Source organism: Canis lupus, chromosome 10, assembly GCF_048164855.1.
Source record: "Canis lupus baileyi chromosome 10, mCanLup2.hap1, whole genome shotgun sequence".
NCBI classification, from domain to species: Eukaryota; Metazoa; Chordata; class Mammalia; order Carnivora; family Canidae; genus Canis; species Canis lupus.
Genome location: NC_132847.1, coordinates 23,930,214 through 23,949,389, shown reverse-complemented (window position 1 = coordinate 23,949,389; position 19,176 = coordinate 23,930,214). Strand labels below are relative to the sequence as shown.

General features: G+C 40.3%; 2 protein-coding genes across 2 annotated transcripts in view; one reads left to right on the top strand and one right to left on the bottom strand.

Moving 5' to 3' along the window:
• SAR1B (secretion associated Ras related GTPase 1B) overlaps positions 1-12,211 on the top strand; it is a 29,742-nt gene extending 17,531 nt beyond the window's left edge. Inside the window, exons 4-7 of the mRNA XM_072841102.1 lie at positions 3,307-3,372; positions 4,623-4,726; positions 5,867-5,998; positions 7,536-12,211. Of these exons, the coding sequence (XP_072697203.1) occupies positions 3,307-3,372; positions 4,623-4,726; positions 5,867-5,998; positions 7,536-7,652 (419 nt within the window). The 3' untranslated portion in view covers positions 7,653-12,211. The remainder of the gene's footprint in view (positions 1-3,306; positions 3,373-4,622; positions 4,727-5,866; positions 5,999-7,535) is intronic.
• Positions 1-16,725, bottom strand: part of SEC24A (SEC24 homolog A, COPII coat complex component) — a 108,484-nt gene extending 91,759 nt beyond the window's left edge. Inside the window, exons 1-3 of the mRNA XM_072841101.1 lie at positions 16,623-16,725; positions 5,495-5,558; positions 4,995-5,061 (exon numbers count right to left, since the gene is read on the bottom strand). The gene's annotated coding sequence lies outside the window, so the exon portion shown is untranslated. The remainder of the gene's footprint in view (positions 1-4,994; positions 5,062-5,494; positions 5,559-16,622) is intronic.
• Positions 16,726-19,176: the final 2,451 nt, after the last annotated feature.

The window sequence follows — 19,176 nt, the reverse complement described above, 5'->3', positions numbered from 1 at the left end:
ATGAGGATAGCCCGGGTGGCTCAGTGGTTTAGTGCCGCCTTCAGCCCAGGGTGTGATCCTGGAGACCCGGGATTGAGTCCCATGTCAGGCTCCCTGTGTGGAGCCTGCTTCTCCCTCTGCCTGTGTCTCTGCCTCGCACTCTGTGTCTGTCATGAATAAATAAATAAAATCTTAAAAAATAAATATTTTTTATAAATAAATAAATGAAATCCTTAAAAAATTAAAAAAATTTTTTTTCTTAAGATCTTATTTTTAAGTAATGTACACCCAATACGGGATTCCAGTATACAACCCTGAGATCAAGAGTTGCATGCTCTATGGACTGAGCCAGCCAGGCACCCCCACTTTTAAATTTTTGATGTTGCTCTCCTTTATTTATTCATCAGATATTTATTGAGCACCTACTTTATGTCACACATTGTTTGAAGTACTAAGAGTAAAAGCAGTGGCACAAAACAGTTGTCATCTCAACTTTCCTGCACCTCACATTTTATCTTACATTTTTCATTAATCAAAAGCATATGTGAAAAGTTACTATATATCTTCCCTATGATCTGGCAGTTCCATTGCTAAGTATTTATCAAGGAGAAATGAAAAACATATGTTCACCGAAATCCTTGTACAAGAATGTTATACCAGCTTTGTTTGTAATAGCCCCAAACTAGAAACAGCTCAGATACTCATTAAAAAAAAAAAAAAAGGATAAATAATGAAACTCTGTTCAACAAGAAAGAAGAATGACTGTTAAATACAGTATATATTATTATGCTGCTTGGAAGAAGCTGGTCACAAAAAGTTACCTATGGTATTATTTATATGAAATTCTAGAACAGGCACAACAAGCCTGTGGTGACAGAATTCAGATTACTTCTAGGAATGGACAGTGACTGGGAAGAGGCAAACTCCCTGGAATATTAAGTTTTCTGTATCTTAATGAAACTGGACTTCTTATAAAGCAGGGAGTAAACTAGGGATTTTAACCAAGCATTATATTTTCCTTATGGAAAGGAACACATTTGAACACAAATTGTTTTTAAGATTTTACTTATTTGGGGCAGCCCCGGTGGCGCAGCGGTTTGGCGCCACCTGTGGCCCGGGGTGTGATCCTGGGGACCCAGGATCGAGTCCCACATCGGGCTTCCTGCAGGGAGCCTACTTCTCCCTCTGCCTGTGTCTCTGCCTCTCTCTTCACTCTCTCTGAATGAATAAATAAATAAATCTAAAAAAAAAACAACAACAAGATTTTACTTATTTGGGGCACCTGGGTGGCCCAGTGGTTGAGCATCTGCCTTTGGCTCGGGTCGTGATCCTAGGGTCCTGGGATCGGGTCCTGCTTTGGGCTCCCTGTGGGGAGCCAGCTTCTCCCTCTGCCTATGTCTCTGCCTTTCTCTCTGTGTCTCTCATGAATAAATAAATAAAATATTTTTTAAAATATATTTTAAAGTATACTTTTAAAAATATTTTATTTATTTATTCAAGTGAGAGAACACGAGGGGGAGGCAAGGAGAGAGGGAGCGAAATATGGGGCTTGATCCCAGGACCCCAGGATCATGACCTGAGCCAAAGCCAGATGCTTAACTGACTGAGCCACCCAAGCACCCCTACATGAAGAATTTTTTAACAAGAAACTACTCTGGGGCCTCAACAATTGTTATGAATAGTTAAAATTACACTGAACCTTTCATTATAATTGTGGGGGACTTCTGCTTTTGGCTGTGGGGCAGTAAGAGCATCTGGAATTACCCTCCTACTGTAAGCAGCTAGAGAACTGGACAAACATATATACTATTTTCGGAACTGGACAATAGCACAGGACTACAATTCCTGAGAGAAGGAAAACAAACCTTTCTTTATTCAAGTTTTATCACAGAGGAGGTCATCTTCAGACCATGGTGCAGGGAGAAGAAACCCAAACATAACACAGTGGTCTTGCTGAGTTGAGGAGACAGAGACCAGAATAAAGGGAGACTGAAGTGATGCGAATTTGCTTGGCATAGTACTAAAGAGGAAGAAGCTCTATACACAAAGAACTGTAAAAATGTTCATGGCTAAATACCAATCTATGCAGAGGGTAAAACTCCCCATGGCCAGTCAAGGAATACTTTCTGGAGAAAGAGTAATTGTAGCAGAGTTGTTAACCAAATAATTCTCAGAGCAAACTGGGCCCAGGAATCATTCATGTTCCCACCAGCCAGAAGGGAGAGATCTGGTTGGATACATAAGGCGTTCAATAGAGACTCCAGAAGGATCATACCTTAGTAATGGGGCTGAAGTACCTGTAAAGGCTATTATAACCTAATGAAACTCAAAAACTGATCTGAAAGCAGTTGAACTGCCTGCCAGAACAAAGTTCACTTTACATCAAAAGACTACAACAAAATCCAGCATCTAGTAAAAAATTACTAGGCATGCAAAGAAGCAAGATAGTGTGATCCACAGCCAGGAGAAAAATCAGTAGAAACAGACTCAGAAGGGACTAAAATGATGGAATTAGCAGATGAGGATGCCAAAAGAGCTATGATGAATGTGCTCAAGGACTGAAGGAAAACATGAACAGAATGAGGAAAGAAATGGAATATAGAAGACAGAACCAAGTCGAACTTCTAGAAATGAAAAGTATAATGACTGAAATGAGATTTTCATTACATAGGATTAACAGCAAAATAGTGCTAGTACTACAGAAGGAAAGACCAGTGAACTTAAGTCAATATAATAGAAACTATGTAAAATGAAGCACTGAGAGAAAAATGGAAAAAAAAAAAAAAAGAACAGATACTCAGTGACTTGTGGGACAATACTAAGCAGTCCAGCCAACCTATACTTGAAGTCCTAGAAGAAGAAGGGAGGGAGCAGAAAAAAATTTGAAGATATCATGGCAAAAAATCTGTATTGCAACTGTGTCACTAAAGACTGTCCCTTGCTAATATGACAGGCATGGGAGAAAATTACTTTCCTGGTATCAGCTAAGATGCATTATCAGAAAAATTATTAGATTACAGCAGTTACTTGAATTCACACCAAATGGTTATCTGAATAGTTAGTATTTTCAGCAGGGGAAATAGAGAAGGAAAAATGAATGTCAGATTTGTGATGGATAGTGAATTCGAGAATATTACCATTATTTGTGTTATGTTGTCAATATAAATTAGAGAATATCTAATTACAACATTCTTTTATCAATTCCTAAATGTTTGATTTGAACTTATTTGCGGTTAAAGTCAGTCAAACATTAAATAGCAGTACATAACCATGAATGGAAAATCAGATGATTTTCTTGTTGTAAAAATATTTTATATTATTATTTAGCTTCAGAAGAGTTAACCATTGCTGGCATGACCTTTACAACTTTTGATTTGGGTGGACATGTTCAAGGTAAGATACTATTACTCTTATAGTTGCTTTATTTTAATTAGCTTAATAAAAATGTGGTTATTATTTTCCTGTGCGTGAAATCTCATTCTATTAAAGGAAAGCCAGAATAGACTAAAAAAGAATTATTACCACCAGATAAGCTTTAAACCAAAGTGATTTTCATAATACTCCTGAGCAATTTAACTCTGAATTGCTTTTGGTGTAAAGCATGTAAGCAAAATTTAGCCTCTATTTTCTGCTCCAATCCACATCTCACTGATTGTCATAATCATATTATGATGTTACTGTTCTGTATTAAAAACCTTCAGTGGCTGACCTACAACATGGAAGCCAAACTCATTGATGTGGCGTTTGGGATTCTTGTAATCTGATCCCATTTTATTTAATTTCCACTCTTCCCTTTCCTATTCTCTGTACTCCAACCAAACCAAACCTTGGTGTGCTCCCCACTCTGTGCTTTTGCTCATGCTATCCCCATCTGCACACAAGTAACCCACCTTCAGGGCCCTATGACAAAGAGTTGAAAAGATTTTGAGTAGTTGTGGTTAGTGAATGCACACTTGAGACAATCATTCTTTGAAATATATATGAAGTACTTTCCAGAGTTTAATGGTTAGAGAGAACTGGAACCTAATACAGTTTGTCTGAGACTTCATTTCTGTGTTATATTTAAGATATAAAACTGAAGTCAGAAAAAAGTTGCCTACTCCTAAGGCACCCCTCAAACTTTTCTAAAAATAATGTCTTGGAAAAAAATTACTCTAATGGTTTCATTGACCTTAGTTAATTTCTGTTATAACAGTTTGCTTTTATTATTTTAACTTAACAAATCTGTACCCACTAATTTTCTCTTTCACTGACTCTGAATATATCAGTGGCAAAAAAAAACTGATAAACTTGAAATGTCAAAAAACAAATACTGCATATAAATAAATAAAATTTTAAAATAGTAATAGTCATTCAGTGAACTTAATGTGTATCATCGTCCATTGGTAGCAAATAATAATTCCACTTTGAACTTGGGAGAATTGGGGCAGAGTAAAATATTTGACTTGTTCCCATCAAGGAAAGCCTTCCTTGGTCTTCTGGAAAGATTTGGCAACCCTGGGTTAAAGATTAACTTGAGTATATAGTGAAGTGGTAGCCACTAAGGGATAATTATACTTGATATCTTGTTGGACTCTTCCATCAAACCTTATCTGCTAGGTTTGACCAGCAAATAAAATCTAACTCCTGATTGTTTTTGTTAGCTCGAAGAGTGTGGAAAAACTACCTTCCTGCTATCAATGGCATTGTATTTCTGGTGGATTGTGCAGACCATGAAAGGCTGTTAGAATCAAAAGAAGAACTCGATGTAAGTTAACTAAAACTAAACATAGCTGAATCACTCTGGTAAGCTTGAGGAAATAGGTTGGAGATCTAGGTATCAGAGTGCAGCTTTTGTGCAGTTTCTGATATAACTCCTAGCAATTTATGGAGCTCAGTGATTACTCCACTTAGAATACAGAGACAGTAGCTTGGAGTAGTTGTAGCTATTAAGGACATACTAATACAGACTTTCTTCCTGAAGACCTAAGCTCACTCTGTACGGTGTGCCTTTGTATTTCACGTCTGCCGCATACCTGCAATGGCTTGGTCTTGAGTCCCTGGCCATCCTCGATGCTATATTCTTCAGGAGTTGGCCAGAACCTGAAATGATATAACATACTCTCTTTGTCACCACTTCCAAGAGTGAGTAAGGGCACATGTAGCCACTTCTCATCCCCTCTCCAGATCAGATTCTTTGTAAAGAGGCTCTGGATCAACCAGGAAGGCCAGGGCTAGATCTGAGACCACAGAACAAGCAATGATTTGATCTGACCATGCCTCTGCCCAGAGCAGGCAAACAAATAATTGTTCATGTGGGAAAGTCCAGGTAGGTTCTGTGGTCATGGAACAAGGTCAGGGAATTCCTAACTACCTACTTTGTGCCAGGCACGTGTATACCAACTCTTTTAATTCTCAAATCAACTCTAAGGTAGGTGGTACTATACCAAATTCTCTGAACTTTATTGAGGCTTATCTGTCCAAGATGTGACAATTCATAAGCAGTAGAACTAGAATTGAAACCAGGTTTGCTCACCTTCAAGGTATTTTAGAGTCCCTTAGTGATTCACAGAGTAAGCAGAGTTGAGCATTTACAGGAGCTGTAGGGAAACAGAAAGATTGAGCTTACAGTCTTACAGTTAACTTGAACTTTTTTTTTTTTTTTTTTAACTCATCTCTGTACCCAGCTTGCAGCTCAAACTCCCAGCTGCCAGATGAGGAGTTGCATACTCTACTGACTGAGCCAGCGAGATGCTCCTGAGCTTACTTTAAATGTAGGAAAAGTTTGCCAGAGATATTTGGCAAAACTGACATAATGATAGAGAATGAGTCCTTGCTACTCATTTGGTATATTGTATTATTGAGCTCTTTAGACAGTTTCATATCAACATCTTGTGTTTTGTTTCAGTCACTAATGACAGATGAAACCATTGCTAATGTGCCTATACTGATTCTTGGGAATAAGATTGACAGACCTGAAGCCATCAGTGAAGAGAGGTTACGAGAGATGTTTGGTTTATATGGTCAGACGACAGGAAAGGTAAATAAATTTTTTTTTTTTTACTACTGTGACTATTTCATTCGATAGCATGAGTCTTTTAATGTCTTACTTATTTTTATCTTCTGAAATAGATTATTCCAATACTAGTGCTAACAGTAATCATGGTGGTTAGTCCAACTGGTGGTCTTCCTTTGTTTTTAATTGAGGTATAACTGACATGTAACATTAGTTTCCAGTGTACAGCCAAGTATCTTTTTAAATTACTATTTTCCAACTACATATGCCCATTATTAGTATTTTTTCTTAAATACTCATTTGTAAAAAAAAAAAAAAATACTCATTTGTATAGTCTTTGGGTCTTTTAAAATATTTTCATGTTGTTTTCTTTCTGCCACTGAATGAAATCTTTTCTTGGGGATAACAATGTCAAAGCTCATGCTTGTGGGAAATCAAATGAAAGCTTTCAAAGTTTTCAGAATTAACCACCAAATAATATACTTAAATGTTTAAGCATTCCAGTAGTGTATAGGCCCTGAATTCATCAGAGATATAAATAAAATGTAAATTTGAACATAGGAATGTTTGTAGATTTTCTGAATACTTTTTAAAAAAAGATATTGCTTATCTGAGAGAGATAAAAGATAAAAGATATCACTTATCTGAGAGAGTGAGAGCAAGCTCATGAGCAGGGGGAGGGGCAGCGGGAGAGGGAGAAGCAGAGCAGGGAGCCCTACATGGGTCTCAGTCCTGGGCCACTGGGATCATAACCTGAGACGAAGGCAGAGGCTTAACTGAGCCACCCAGGCATCCCTGAACATAATACTTTATGATAAGCTTCAAAATGCATTATTTTTGCATTCATTTTTACTAGTATTTGTTTGGGGGGAGGGACCTTAATATTGAAAATTTTCAGTTTTCAAACAAAATTTCCTTGGCTTATATATATATTTTGAGAGTAGAGAAATATACTGCATTCTTTGATAGGAGACTCTGATGTTAGGGTAGACTTTAAGCTATTTTTCTGTGGCTTCTTTTCAGTAAGTCAACTCCCCATTTTTAGAAAATGCCTTGTTAATCATAAACCTACTCAGAAAGTTTTGTCTTTAATATTAGTGAAGCCGGGACGCCTGGGTGGCTCTGTGGTTAAGCGTCTGCTTTCAGCTCAGGGCGTGATCCTGGAGTCCCGGGATCGAATCCCACATCGGGCTTCCTGCATGGAGCCTGCTTCTTCTCCCTCTGCCTATGTCTCTGCCTCTCTCCACCCCCCACCTGTCTCTCATGAATGAATAAATAAATAAATGAATGAATGAATGAATATTAGTGAAGCCAGCTTGGGTGACTTAAATTTTTCCTAAGTCAAAGGTTATTTTCATTCTTGTGTGCCTCACAAATTCCCCTCTTTCTACTGAGAGAAGGAGGTTTCCTGTGTGTCTAAGAGACTTATCTGCCCAACACCCAAGGCTTAGCACAGTTACCCTTTGTTCTGAGATGTAGAAGCTGCATTCGGCTGTAAAGTGGAGCTTTTATTTAAAAAAGGGGTCATCCATCATAATATAATGTCTCTCTTCCTTTCTAGGGCAATGTATCTCTGAAAGAACTGAATGCCCGACCCTTAGAAGTTTTCATGTGCAGCGTGCTCAAAAGGCAAGGTTATGGAGAAGGTTTCCGTTGGATGGCACAGTACATTGATTAACAACCTCTTGCATCGGTTCCAGGTCTCACCATTCAGGCCTACTCAGAGATTTGATCATTCAACATGCATAACTTGAATTCAATAGACTTTTGTTGGTTAGAAAACATGTTTTTTAGATTATTAATATTATATCAACTTAATTTGAGTGGAAATTGAAAACTGATTCAAGTAAGTTTGAATATCACGTTAGCTTTCTAATTCCATAAAAATAGTTTATACAGTTTAATATCTGACATTTCCCCCAGTGCCATTTATAAAGAACAACTTTCCAGCAGTACATTTGAAGCACTTTTTAACAATGTGAAGCTACAAATATAAACCATGTTTAAAAGCTCATCATGTTAAATTTTTATGTACTATTTTGGAACTAGTTTTTAAATTTTAGATTATATGTCCACCTATCTTAAGTGTACAGTTAATAATTAGCTTATTGATGATTGCATGATGCCTTACAGTTTTCAATAATATTTTTTCTTATGCAAACGTCATGCAATAAAACACACCCTGATGTTTGGCATCCTTCTTGGGCAGATGTCTCATTTTAATGTGTCTTATCTAGCTAGTGTCCTCTGAAATTTTGAGTATTTAATAACATACATATGAGGGGGTTGTGGGGAAAGGAGACCACTTCAGAATTTTTTAGGATAATGTTTAAGTCTCTAGAGGCTTTTGCATTTACCAGAAGAAAAGTTGCTTATACCACATTTATCTCTGAATCATGTGTATTTGTAACAGTAATGCTACTATTGTTAGTGCTGTTGGGGTCCACATCCTCATTTCTGTGAGATCGGTCTTCTGAAGAAAAGCACATCTTCTGGTACAACACAAAGTTAATCTGGGGTTTGATAGGCCCTGTAGCTCTATTCCAGTTGTCAGATTCTGAAGTGTTCCAAACTTTTTGGTGCCTGGTTTGGTCATTTGTGCCTTTTCCCCAAAAGTAGTGACAGGCAGCAGTCTCCCCACATTTAGAGGTACTCCTCAGTTCCTTTTACATAATGGTATTCCCAGGGCAAGCAACAAGTAGCACCTTGTGCATAGTTTCATTGTGGAGGCCTGCATGTGTGAGGAGAAAGGATGCCTGTTCCGCTTCAGTTGTCACTGAGCTGTGTGGGGATTCTGGTCCTGTCCTATAGCTCTTTTGCATTATCTAGCATATTTTATTTCTCAGTAGAAATAAATGAATGCTGTGTTCAATTTTCTTAACTGCTCTCAGCTCTTTATATAGCACCAAGGCTTTGGTTTTAGAAATAATACTTGCCATGTGATAGTGTCTGCAAGCCTCGCTGGTAGACTAACATTTTAGTTAGCTTTTAAAGCACTTTAACCTTCTAAGAAATTGAGTTCTTTTTTTCCCATGAAATTCTGAGATTCCCATGATTACTAAAATAAGCTGAAAGCTAAGTGCCAAGCGTGTATTTTTTTAAAGACTCAAACTTGAGAGTTAGTTCTCTCTTGGTTATAAACCAGGATTTTATAATATATTTAACCAATTCCATTGCAAATAGATTGCTCCAGTTCCATCAAGAATACTTTCAGTATCAGAATTAGTGTTTTCTTTAGCTGTTTTCCAAATCAGTTATTCTAGTTCTTTCCGTCATCAATAATGGAACATCTGAGATACACAAGGATTGAGGGATATAACTGGAAGGACTTACCAGTTAGCTAAACTAGCAAGGTCATTTCAACGTGACCTTTGGTTTTAGTAATATGGCTCTTCTGTTGCACTTTAAGCTTCCTTTCAAATGAAAATAAGAGCATCTTCCCTGCTTAGAATCATTGGTAGCATCATGGAAAAAGGAGGAAATGACCTATCAACCTTTTTGGTTTATTCTGCCACATGGGGTTCAAATACTCACTTCTAGGGGCACCTGACTGGCTCATTTGGTGAAACATGTGACTCTTGATCTTGGGGTTGTGAGTTCAAGCCCCACATTGGGGTGTAGAGATTACTTAAATAAAAAAATCAAGTACTTCTAATATCCTGACTAAACAGAACCAGGCTTTATTAAAAGTAACTGCCTCTCGTTGTTGGTATCTGTCTTGAGCTCCTATAAAGACATGCCTTTTCTTCAAGTATTTCCTTATACTATGATATTGAGAAGTTAATTATTTGTGTCATAAATTGGTATAAAGGAAAAATTCTTTGTGATACAAAATACATCACTCCAGAATTCTCATTCTGATTCTGACAGTGAGATCAAAGAAACAAAGTCAGTTGTGTACCACAGCTAAACTGTGGATATTTTCCCAATGATTTAAGATTCTTATGGCCTGAGCATTCAGAAATGAAGCAGCACTTAGCAGCAGCCGGCTTTCCCCACCCCCAGTTCCAGCTCCAGGGAGATGGGCTCTAGATATTGGGCTTACTATCTCACTCTTCCAGCTCCTCCAGGCACATACACTGAGTCACTGTTCCCCTTCCTAGAGAGGCCTATTAAGAAGATGGCAAGAAACAATAGAAACATAGGGAAAAAATGTACTCTCTCTGTGCCCGTGCAAGTGGGTGCACCTGTGCAATATTCTGGGGTAATTGGTAGCATTGCAGACATAGGTTAATTTTCTACCTTCTACCATAAGGTGTGAAAATGTACACAAGGCAAGATTGGATTCCATATAAATCAGGCACTGCTCAAAAGAGGTTTTAGAATCTTTAGTGTAAAACTCTAAAAGACAAGATCTCAGACCACATTTTTCATTTTAATGAAACCTTTAACCCCATACCTCTTTCAGGGACTGCTATTATATACTTTTGGGTAATGTTTTAAATTGATTCTGGTTTGTCTTTATCTCAGTGAATTTTTAGGATGGACAGCATAGCATTTTTTTTTAATTGGGGCCAGACATTTTCTAAAATACATGAAAAAATATTCTTCACCATTGGCTTGGTTGACCCAGTATCTTTGAGTGCCAAAGATGTATGAATTCAGATATTGCCTGCGCAGATGTAAAGTTTAGTTTTGTGTGCCTGTGTATATAGACACACTTATTGTGGTTTACAGTAGTGTTTCTTTTCCTTAGTTTTGAACCAGCTCACACTTCCTAGTGCTTTCCAGCACATAAACTACTTGCAAGGTTTACATGTTATGAAACTACTGGTTGTGATTCAGTGTGGCATTTCAGTCTTGATAGTTATGTGAATAAAATTCACAAGGGAATATTGCCAAATAAATTTTGACCAGAGTACAATGAGAAGAGCTAATATGAAGGGAATGCTCTCAAAGTATCTTGTGTTCATTTTAGAGTATATTGCTTAGATCATTTTAAACCTATGTAAAAGTTGAAGCTTCAAAAAATCTCGAAGAAAGCATGAAAACATACAGATTAACAAATAAAAATTCCTTAATGCAAAATTAATGATAAATTAAAGGTTCTCTATAAACCTTTTAATTTTTTTTTGCTATAAATATAAGAGTTCAGAAAACAGTGTATCTTCAATTAAGGTCTAAATTCCTAAGGCTACAAGGGGGTAGCTTCCATCATTGTTCTTTTGAAATGCAAATTAGTGCTTTTTAACCAACAAACAAATCTTGGAATATAGGACTGTGCCTCCGTGGAAAATGGGATTTTGTTAAAACCGTTTCCACTTCTGAACCCTGGAACCATCCCCTCTCACACTCCCACACCACCCCTGGATAAAAAGAATGAAGGGAATCTACAGAGTCTATTGAAGATGTAGCTCTGAACCAACTCATTTTTGTCCTCAAAATTTAGAACATTAAATAACATGCATTTAATACCACTGACCGATTGTTCAGGGATTTGACCACACTTTTAAAGAGATTCAAAAGTAATTAGAGTGAGCAAATTTATCCAAAGTAAACTTTGTTTCAGGAGCATCCTTGCTCCAAATAGATTTTAGGGCCATTTTTTTGCAAAGCCTTTTTGAGTGGTTTCACGCAGTTATTTTTGGAAAAGCTGCATTGGAGTGGATAAATTCTTCTTCAGCATGCATTTTAAATGAGGGAGGAAGAATTCGATTTAATTTCAGTTTCAAATATTTTGGGGTAAAAGATAGTTCTACAGCTTTTGACATTCAAGAGGTCTTTGGAATTGTTTTATCAAGTGTGGGCACATCAGAATGGCCAACTTCACATGGGTTTCTCTATTCCCTGGTGCTGCTCATAACCTGAACTCATCATCAGTTGCCATACTGAGGTGAGAGCACTCAGGGTGAATGTAGTCACGTTTCTTTAAAAGTGATCAAAGTGTTTTCTGTGGTGAGGCCTTCAGTATTTGAACGCAGAGTATGCGGAAGTGGTAAGTCAGTGTAAGTTTTTCGTCATTAACCTTGTTTGCACTTTTGTACACTGCTGCTTGCACTAGCATCTTAGTGTGAATTTTAACAATGGTTTTACAGTGTATACAGATTGTTAAGTATAATTTATATAAATATGTTTCTGTTTACCTTTATGTATTTTACAAAGAACAGCTATGATAGATGGTTAAAGGTTCTTGAATTGTGTTTTTATGTTATTTTGATTGTGTTCTATTATCATTCACCCCCTATGAATTCGAGTGTCAGGAGTAGAAAAATAAATGCTAACACAGTCTTTGAAAAACTCTAGTGTCAAGTTCCATTTTTATCATCCAACTATAATTTTCATTTTGCTCACTGGAAATTTCTTAGACTTGGAAATTATGAAGGTAATAGAACTTTCCATTTGTACAGAGGTTCTGAACAATCTGCTTAAGTACCAAATCCTCATTTTACCTGAAAACAACTTAAGGACAAACTGAAGTATGACTGGTACAATGTTGACTCGGCTGAAATGTGAAAAATCACGCTTTTATCTACAAATCGTTGTTTTTATCTACATCATAGTTCTCTAGCTTTAGTATGCATCAGAATCTCCTAAGATTTTATTTTTTACAAAAACTCTATACCCAGTGTGAAGCTTGAACTCATGACACCTGAGATTAAGAGTATCACATGTTCTGACTGAGCCAGCTAGGAGCCCCTCCTGGAAAGGTTTTTCTTACAAAAGAAAAAAGTAATCCTATCAAAGATCATGATTTGGTAGATCTAGGGTGGAGGGCAGGAACCTGAATCATTAACAAGCTTCTCAGGTTTTTCTGATGCGAGAATACGTGGATTTTTCATTTAGCAGAAACAGTGATATAAGAATACTAAATACTAATAACACTAAATCATCATTGGTTCATCAGTGAAGAAAAAAATCATTTTGGTAAGGAATACTGAGCTACTTTTGAGATTCAATCCTTCCTATCTTTAACCTTTCTCACTAACAATGTGCAAAATGACAACAAGCTTTGGGCTAGCTCTTTTAACACAAGCAATCATGATTCTATTACAGTCCATCAAATAGATTTACCTCTGGACTCAAATGATTTGTTGAGTTGAAACTAACAAGAAGATAGAAATAGTGAGCAATGAAGGGATAATGTGAAATAAATGATATCGTTTATTTAGCTCATTTTCTTGAATTTTGCTATGTCATCTTCAGCTAGACTATCTGATATTTGTACCAAAGGTCCAAGTCCTTCAAGAGTCACAGACCCCTGCAGAACATGAAACACCTTGTTGGGAATAGGGACCCTAACCCCAAGAAACAATGTGAATGTAAATGAAGGCTTTTGGGTGGTGGCCACTGTTTTTAGAAAGGTAGGACACTGCTTAAAAACTTTTTAAAAGTCCTAAAACATGGGCAGCCCTGCTGCCCACCAACAAAGGCCAGAGCCTCTGAAAAGCCTCTTATCTCGATTTACTTAAAATTAGACATTAAGGGGGTACCTGGCTGGCTCAGTCCGCGGAGCATGCAACTCTTGATCTCAGACGTGAGTTTGAGTTCCATGTTGGATAGACTTTACTTAAACTTAAAAAAATAAAAATTATGGGCACCTGGGTGGCTCAGTCAATCAGACGTCTGGCTTTGGCTCAGTTCATGATCCCAGGGTACTGGAATAGAGCCCTGTGTCAGCTCCACACTCAGCTTGGAGACAGCTTCACCGTCTGCCCCTTCCCCCCACCCTCCCTGACACCCCCCACCTCCCCGGCGCTTGCGTGCGCGCGCACTCTCTCTCTCTGTCAAATAAATAAAAATCTTTAAGTAATTGGGGCAGCCTGGATGGCTCAGCGGTTTAGCGCCTCCTTCAGCCCAGGGTGTGATCCTGGAGCCCTGGGATTGAGTCCCACCTCAGTCTCCCTGTATGGAGCCTGCTTCTCCCTCTGCCTGTGTCTCTGCCTCTCTCTCCTCTCTGTGTATTCTCATGAATAAATAAAATCTTAAAAAAAAAAAAAGTAAATGAAAATTACAAAATAAATTTGACATCAGGGTCAATAATTTTCTGCCTATTACTTAGGATATAGAGTAAGCCTTGCTTTGGAATATGGGTTTTTGATTTGAGGAGTTATTTAAGATGTTTATTAAAGTCACTAACTTCAGTGATGGCAACATGCCACTACAAACAAGCTCTTTTATGTTGCAAAAATAAACTCATGAGCTTTCAAGAAGAAATAATTGGAGGCGAGTTACAGGTAACAGGAGTCAAAATGGAGATTTTTGTTCACTGCTTTCTTTTTTTAAGTTGAAGGGGCTGAAGCCAGGCGCCAAACCGCTGACCCACCCAGGGATTCCATGTTCACTGCTTTCTTGAGCAAAAAGCAACTAAAGGTGAAATTCAGTAATGGAATTGTATTCCCTTTTGATCTGGGATTAGCAAAATTTCAGAAACTAGAGAGATTACAAACATTACCAAGTTACAGCACCACTTTTATGGTTCTCCTAGCACTTGGGTTTGGGTTGAAGTCTGTCTAGATGTATCTCTTGACTGAGAAGCCATACCAGACTGAATACAGTCTGGAGAAAATCAAGTTGACTTTTGTCTATTCTAGGGACTTAAAAAAAAAAAAGTTGGGGCGCCTATGTGGCTCAGTGGGTGAAGAAACTGACGATTTCGGCTCAGATTATGATCTCAGGTTCCTGGGATCAAGCCCTGCTTTGGGCTCTGTGCTCATCAGGGTGGGTGTTTCAGGATTCTTTCCCTCTGCTCCTCCCCTAGCTTGGAAACACGCACATGTTCCCTTTTTCTCTAAAATAAATAAATAGGATCCCTGGGTGTCTCAGTCGGTTAAGCATCTGCCTTTGGCTCAGGTCATGATTCTAGAGTCCTGGGATCCAGTCTCACCTTGAGCTCTCTGCCCCGTGGGTGGCTTCTTCCTCTCCCTGTGCCCCTCCCTTCTGCTCATGTGTTCTCTCTCTCTCTCTCTCTCTCTCTCAAATAAAATCTTGAAAAATATAAATATTAATAAAATTTTTAAAAAATTTAAAGCAGCATACAATGTTATATTAGTTTCAGGTGTACAGCATACTGACTTGACAATTCTATACATTACTTAATGCTCGCCACAGTAAATATCGTCACCATCTGTCACCATACGTTATTATGATATTGACTATATTCCTTATACTGTCCTTTTCATCTCTGTGACTTTGTTATTTTTAAACTGGAAGCTTGTACCTCCTAATCGTCTTTATGCCCTGCACCTGGCCCAATACAAGAGCCCTCTTGCCTTCATTTCTCTCGCCTGCAATGCCCCACACGTGCCTTATCCAAACTTTTCACCTTTAAGGCCCGCATCAAGTTCTGCCACCTGAGACACATCTGTGACACCTCCATAAAAACAAATTACTGGACTCAAGGCACTGCCTCTAGCCAAGTGTTTTGCTGTACAGATTCTCTAGATTAAGTAAATTAGTATATTTTCCTGGAAAACACACACCCTTTAACTGTAGCCGAGAAACATTTTGTTAAGGCAGTTTAGCAGAGGAAGGGGTTTGGACATCACAATGTGGTAACAAAACCAGTTCAACTCCATTAGTGCCTTACTTATGAATAACTGTAGCATGGGGGCACCTGGGTGGAGCAGTGGGTTAAGCCTCCAATTCCTGGTTTTGGCTCAGGTCATCATCTCAGGGTCTTGGGATCAGGCTCCACGCTCAGCAGGTAGCTTGCTTCTCTCTCTCTCTCTTTCTCTCTCTCTGCCTCCCCCCCCCCCGTTTCTCTCTTGCACCCTGCAGGCGTGTGCTCTAAAATAAATAATCTTTTAAAAAAAATAGAGAACTCTAAAAAAATAACTGCATGGGGGCACCCAAGTGGCTCAGTGGTTGAGCGCCTGCCTTTGGCTCAGGTTGTGATCCCACCGCCCGATGGGAAGCCTGCTTCTCCCTCTGCCTTTCTCTCTGCCTCTGTTTCTTATGAATGAATAAAATAAAATCTTAAAAAAAAAATTAACTGCATGAGGAACCACTATTAGCTTTGGGAGTGGGTCCTAGTCTTCAGATTGACTGAGTGTAGCTGACACACAATGTTACATTTGTTTCAGACGTACAACCCACTGATTCAACAACTCTATACCCATAATTGTAGCTACCATCTGATATCATTTTCAGTCTTACCGCAGGAAAAAAAAAAGGACGGTCAAACACTGATCATCTCTCAATTTGGGAGGAATGAAAAAGGCCTAAATTTTATTCGAGGGAGCAATGGCACTCAACAAATGGTAGTCATATATATAACAATGTACATTTATGTACAAAATTTAACGCCTGGATTATGTCCGAATAGGCAAAAGTGTTGGTAGCAGGCTTAGGTCTCAACATGAGATTCCCCGACTTGTCAGAAGTCCTCGATCTCTTGAAATGTGATACAGAACGTCGTGTTCAGTTGTGTGGGTATATTCTACTGCGAAAACGGTTCACAGTTTGCATCACGGTCGCAAATAAGTTCCTGAACCAAAATAGGCGGGGAACCAGAAAGACCGTCAAGCTTTGATTTAGGGACAAGGAATTGGGGGTGACCTCAGGAAGCGCCTCGGGTCACCTGAGGAGAGTAAAAACCAGCAGTACGGGCCTCGGCCTGCGGCCCCTCCTGCAAAAGGTAGGCCCACCCCGGCCTCCCTTTCCTCTGCCTCTTGGGCCCGGCAAGGCCTCCAGATCTCCCTCCGATTACCTCCAGAGCCCCGCGCGGGAGGAGGAAACGCACCAAGCCTCAGCCGCCAGCAGGAAGCACCACCTGCCCACCGCGCCATGACGACTCGTCAAACCGGGCGCGGGGGCGGGGCCGAAGCGCGGGGCGGGGCGGCGGGGGAGCCTCGGCCTATGAGGAAGCGGCGTTCGGATCCCGGGGGCGGGGCGGCGGGGAGAGCCCCGGCCTATGAGAGAGAGCGGCGTTCGGGTCCCGGGGGCGGGGCGGCGGGGAGAGCCCCGGCCTATGAGAGAGCGGCGTTCGGGTCCCGGGGGCGGGGCGGCGGGGAGAGCCCCGGCCTATGAGAGAGCGGCGTTCGGGTCCCGGGGGCGGGGCGGCGGGGAGCGTGTGGATTCCGCGGACGTCACACCTGAGAACCTCCGCGAGTCCCACTGCGTGCTGGCGCCGCTGAAGACCTATTAGCGCTGATGGAAGCCGCTGTGCGCCTAAGGGTCCCACTGCGCATGAACACAGCTCTGACAGCTTCTGGACGGAGCTCGGCAACGCTGCTGTCTCTCCTGACTGCCTGGCAGCAGATGGCAGGGGCACGGAGCTGTTTGGAGAGCAGCCCGAGCTTTGCTCCACCCCCGCTTCTCTGTAGGGCCAGGCTCAGAACCATCAGTCCTCTGGCACTTGGGTGGAGAAGCAGTGTTCCCACCGTTCTGACTACCTGATGACTGGACGGCCTTTGCCTACCACTCCATCTGCTGGGCTGGGCAGAACAGGGAGGAGGTCCCTACCGGGGCTCTTGCTCTTCTTCTTCTTGCCCTTCTTCTTGCCCTTCTTGCCTTTCTTCTTTCTTCTTCTTTCTTCTTCTTCTTCCTCTCCTTTTCTTCTCCGTCTCTCACACACATAGCTTTATATATGGGGAGCTATTACTTATCACCAGGCACTTGCCAAGTATTGTGCTGGTGTTAGATTGGGCGCTTGGCCTCACATTTTGTCTGCTTTTCCCTTAGTCAACAGGCATTTCTTGAACACACACCTGCTGTCAACTGGCATCACATATCAAAAAATGGGTAAAGATATCCCCAAGATATACCGTGGGAGGTGAAAGGAAGACACACCTAGGGCAGCCCGGGTGGCTCAGCGGTTTAGCGCCGTCGTCAGCTCCGGGCGTGATCCTGGAGACCCAGGATCGAGTCCCACATCGGGCTCCCTGCATGGAGCCTGCTTCTCCCTCTGCCTGTGTCTCTGCTTCTCTCTCTGTCTCTCATGAATAAATAAATAAAATCTTTTTTTTTTAAGGAAAGAAATATATTAATGGAAGTTGTGTTTCAATTTATGGGAGTTTGTGACTCCTGGTCATCAGTTTGTGAGTTTGGGCTCCACGTTGGGTATAGAGTTTACGAAAAAATAAATAAACTTTTTAAAAGATCAGTTTAGGGGACTGATTTTTTTCCTTTAGTTCTTTCTATATTTCCCAAATATTCTTTAGTGAGATATAATACCTTTACTATAAAATGAGAGAACTTTTTTTTTTTTCCTGAAAGCCAAATGAGGTTTATCAGGAGAGGTAGTATAAAGTGATGCATTCCTGGAAAGCAATTAGGCAATATATAACAAGAATCATAAACCTACTCCTTTGACCTGCTCCTGGGAACCTTATGCTAAAGCAATCCCAAGAAGGGGGAATACTAGCTTCAGAAAGATGTATGGCAGCCCAGGATGGAATACGGCCTGGTTTCCAGCTTGAGCAAATTGAAGCTTACACCCTCTATAGAGCATTCATAGCCTTGAGGAAAGGAGGTCACAAAGACTTCCGGTGGGGTAATATTTACTACAATGCTAATTGCAGGCAATTGTGTATTAGTATTACTGCAACCACGACATTAAAAACTGTAGAGACGGGAATGCCTGGGTGGCGCAGCGGTTTAGCGCCTGCCTTTGGCTCAGGGCGCGATCCTGGAGACCCTGGATCTAGTCCCGCGTCGGGCTCTGGGTGCATGGAACCTGCTTCTCCCTCTGCCTGTGTCTCTGCCTCTCTCTCTCTGTGTAACTATCATAAATAAATAAATAAAAATTAAAATAAAATAATAAAATAAAAACTGTAGAGAGAAAAAAATAAAATAAAATAAAAACTGTAGAGACGGGACGCCTGGGTGGCTCAGTGGTTAAGGGGCTGCCTTTGGCTCAGGTCATGATCCTGGAGTCCCAGGATCAAGTCCCGCATCAGGCTCCCTGCATGGAGCCTGCTTCTCCCTCTGCCTGTGTCTCTGCCTCTCTTTCTCTGTGTGTCTCTCATGAATAAATAAAAAATATATTTTTAAAAAGACACACCTAAACATGGCCAAGGAGGTTTCTAGAAACCAGGGACCAGAAGGACTGGTTAGGTGGAGAAGAGGGGATGTGCCAATTAAGTAGCTTGCAAAGACAAAGACTCAGCAATAAAGACCAGGATGTAATTTGGGGACTGGTAGAGGTCAGTGCCTGAAGAGGACTGTGGGGAGAATGTAGTTGGAGAAGGCAAGAGTGGAGAGAAAGACTGGAGAGCATGTCCCCTCCACCTGGGGAGGAAGCGGGAGAAGAGGGGCATTCT